Source organism: Chrysochloris asiatica, unplaced genomic scaffold (genome assembly GCF_000296735.1).
Source record: "Chrysochloris asiatica unplaced genomic scaffold, ChrAsi1.0 scaffold00079, whole genome shotgun sequence".
NCBI lineage: Eukaryota > Metazoa > Chordata > Mammalia > Afrosoricida > Chrysochloridae > Chrysochloris > Chrysochloris asiatica.
In genome coordinates, this window is record NW_006408597.1 from 2,684,302 (window position 1) to 2,688,032 (window position 3,731).

The window sequence follows — 3,731 nt, forward strand, 5'->3', positions numbered from 1 at the left end:
AAGCTTCAGTGGAGACCCAGATGCACATTCTGCCTCAGAGTTCAGTGCAGTGAGACAGACAAGCAGTGGCAAGGTGGCGGCTTGGTTAGCACCATGGTAAAGGGGAGAGCAGGTTAGGACACAGGTCAATCTAAATAGAACATCAATGGGAAAAAATGAACCAGAGAAGTATGCCAGACTCATTAGATTAGAGACTCTAGCAATAGTCAGAATACTGGCCTGGTCTCTAAACGCCAAGTTTCTCTGATTCAGAAGTTGTCTCTCCAGAGAGCCATTAACTACACTGCCAGCTGGAAGCACCAAGATGGCTTTTTGTCCCCAGGGTATCTCCTTCTATCCCCTAAATGGACCTGAGAGTATCCCATCAAGACAGAGAAATATCACTTTCAATCCCATTAAATCACAAGGGAATGTAGGAACTGAGTCTGGCGAAACAAACACCAGAGACCAAGGGTTGTGGGAGCCACATCACTTTATTTTTTTGGTTTTCAAACTTCACTCTCGGACAGTGCAAATTCAGTCTCCCACCTGCCTGGCCATTGTGTGGTCACTTCTCTGAAGACGCAGCAGGAGGTGCAGGGGAAAGGCCAGCAGAAAGGCAGGGTCCCTAAGATATTGTAGTGTCTGCTGGAGGTTCTACATCTTCTGCCAATCAGGGCAGGGGGAAGGTCAGCCCCTCAATGATTGGTCCACAGCCTTTCCTTAGAGGCCATCTTAGTTCTTCCTGTACAGAGCTGCTTCCGTTCATAATCAGAATCCACTGACCTGCCCCACACTCAATTCTAACATTCTTTGAGAAATATCTTTGAATAGGAGGGTGCCAACTCCCAAAAGGAACTGAGAGCAGCTATACTGTCCAACAATGGCCACGCTATAGTACTTCTTTTGCCCCCACAAAAAGCAGAACACAGTTTCAGCTAACCAATCCCTCATTTCCCCCAACAACATATTACAGCTGCCAACACCAGCAATAGGGCCCAGTCATCCCACTGAAATCAAAATACAATCATAAAAATTAAACGGCTTAAAATGAAATGTAAAACAACAAAAGAACATTTCTGGTCTGGTAGCTCGCTGCAAAAGACCAAGTGAAGCCAGAAAAAACAAACATATCCTGGATCCCAGACATTGGGACTAAGTGAAGGAAATCCTCCTTCTGTCCTAGCCCCTAGAAAGCCTCCTCACCGCCATCAGCCATCGACTAGGGTGAGGCCATCATAAAGGGCCCGCTTCCACATGTAGTAGGTAGAGCGGGCTGTGAGAGGGAAGAGGGCGCTGAACTCCTTATAGGAAGGGAAGCTCTTGGACTGGAAGCGTTTCTGCAAAAACAGTTTGGCCTGAGCCTTGAACTTTGTGGTAGCGATCACGTCCATCACCAGGACCTGGCCGTCCCTGTCACCTGACGCCACAGGGTAGCTCAATGGGGACCCACCATGGGATGGACCCTGGGCCACGGGCCCCTCTTGGGAAGGCCCTTCCAGGGCCATCTCTTCTGGAGAAGCCTCCACCTGTAGTATCCCCTTGGGTGGGGCCGCCTCACTCCCACCTGCTTCTTTCTCTGACTTCCTTTCAGCCTCCAGTGCTCCCGGTTTGGCCAAGGCAATGGACTCCCTCTGGAGTTTGGACAGGCTTCTGGGCCAGCCCGGAGCAAGACTCTTCCAGACCCAAAAGGTAGACGGTGACAGGCTGGGGTAGCGAAGGCGAAAGCGGCAAAAAGGGAGATGCCCACTCTGCACCTGCTTGCGGGCCGCTTTGCGCAGGCGCCTCTGCCAGCGAGACAAGGGCACCCTCAAGGGCAGGGGTTCCCGGGACGCAGGGGCCTCCCCGCCTGTTGCTTTCCCTGCTTCCTCTCCCACCTCATCCTTCCAAGGCGGCAGAGGCTCTTCTCCAACAGATGCTGCTTGGGGAGCCCCGGCTGCTGAGACGGCTGGTGTCGGCTTGAAGTTGGGGTTTCTTCGGAGGGCCTTTCGTCGCCAGTTGTAGTAGGTGGACCGGGAGATGCCAGGGAACCTGCGCTTGAAGCAACGATAGGGAACAAGTGTGTTCAAGGAGATACAATGTTCCAGGTATAACTTGGCCCGTTGCATTAAGACCACTCCAGGGCTAGACGCCGGCGGGGGGCACCCCAGCTCCTCAGCACACTGCTCCTCCGGTAGTTTCTCCAGCTCCTCCATGGCCTGCTCTTCCTTGGGGACTAACGGCTGGCAGGCGCCGGAGCCCAGCAGTTCGTTCTTCCAGGCGTAGTAGGTGGAGCGGGAAATCTCGGGAAACCGCTGCAGGAATTGCTGCAACGGCACAACACCCCCGCGGTAGAAGCTGTCCTGCAGGAAGTGCTTGGCCGAGAAGCGAGTGGCCACCTTCTGCCGGTGCTCCTGGGACTGTCGCCGCCAACGGTAGAAGGTGCTCTTGGTGACGCTGTAGCGCTCGCAAAGGTGCGAGTAGCTGAGGCCAGGCTCCCGGCTGAGCAACTCCAGAGTCTTAGCGGGAGGTGGTAGAGATGCTAGGGCTGCCGGGACCTGACCCAGGCCGGCAGCGCTCTCGGCCTCTACCTCCTCCAGGCCCACCACTGGGGCAAAGTACTGGTGCCGGAAGAGGTGGCTGCTGATTGGTTGGCCTGCCCACATGATGTGCAGCGTGGAAGGTATGTGGTCGCAGCGGCGCGGCCGAATGACGCGATTAAAGTAGGGGCGGATCTTGAGGTTGCGCAGAGGGTAGATGGAGTAGATGTTGCGCTGAAGGACCGAGGCAAGCGCATACAAGTGCCACACATTGGCGAAACTGTTGGGGAAGCAAGTGGCTTTGACGTCTGCGTCAAAGATGGCCTCCAGCGTGGCAGATGGCAGGCTGGTCATCTCTGGTGACTCCTCAGAGCACAAGGAGTAGCGCACAGCCTGCAGCATAACCTTAGAGTCGATCATGCCTTGGAGGTAGTAGTGCCTGTGTAATAACATCTCCACCACTGTGCGGGCGCGCAGTTCCAAGCTGAGACCCACGTCACCCCACAGCAGCATGCTGGCGGCCTCGAACAGCAGGCTGCCCTCGCCCTTGCACACCAGCGGCAGCATGTTCCGCGGAGCATCTTCCGGGTACAGGCTCAGGGCTACCGTGTCCACCTCCAGCACCTGTGGACTGGTGCCCCCCTCCCGGCATTGGGGAAGGGCGAAAGACGACAAGACCTGCTTGGCCTCGATGGCAGTACCCACAAGGCCCTCCAGGCCCTCGGACTCCACTGCTTCTTGCAGCTCCTTCAGCACCTGCTGTACCAGCTGGTTTCGGGAAGTCATCCTGCTGGGACAAAGGGTAGAAGGCAGAGGTCAGAGCAAACATACATACAGTAATTGTAGGTGGACTTGTCCACTCCTGTACCTTCCCCTTAGAAGTAATGTCTATCATTTCTGATTTCTAATCATTATTAGGAGTCCTGTTGTGGTGCTGTAGGATAAGCACTGGACTGCTAGCTGCTAGGTTGGCAATTCAAACCTACCAGCCGCCCCTTGGAAATCCTACACAGAGTTGCTGCTATAAGTAGAAGTGACTGGACTGCACTTAACAACAATCGTTATTAGGAAATAATAACCAATGCCTCCTTGAATGTATTTAACCACTTAGTTATTCTCATGCCGTGTAGGGCCTCTGTAGCCTGCCTTTCAATCCTGGCTCTGACATTAGCTTGACCTTGACCTTCTTAGACAAGTTGTTTAACCTCTCTATGCCTCTGATTCCTTTTATGT

The 3,731-nt window shown here is 54.1% G+C and overlaps 1 protein-coding gene across 1 annotated transcript; it reads right to left on the minus strand.

Moving 5' to 3' along the window:
- Positions 1-1,190: 1,190 nt before the first annotated feature.
- VRTN (vertebrae development associated) lies at positions 1,191-3,284 on the minus strand. The gene has a single exon (XM_006865530.1). The coding sequence runs from the start codon at positions 3,282-3,284 to the stop codon at positions 1,191-1,193; it is 2,094 nt and encodes a 697-aa protein (XP_006865592.1).
- Positions 3,285-3,731: the final 447 nt, after the last annotated feature.

Coding starts and splice junctions, on each gene's coding strand:
- VRTN (XM_006865530.1), bottom strand. CDS start 3,284: ATGACTTCCCGAAACCAGCTGGTACAGCAGGTGCTGAAGGAGCTGCAA.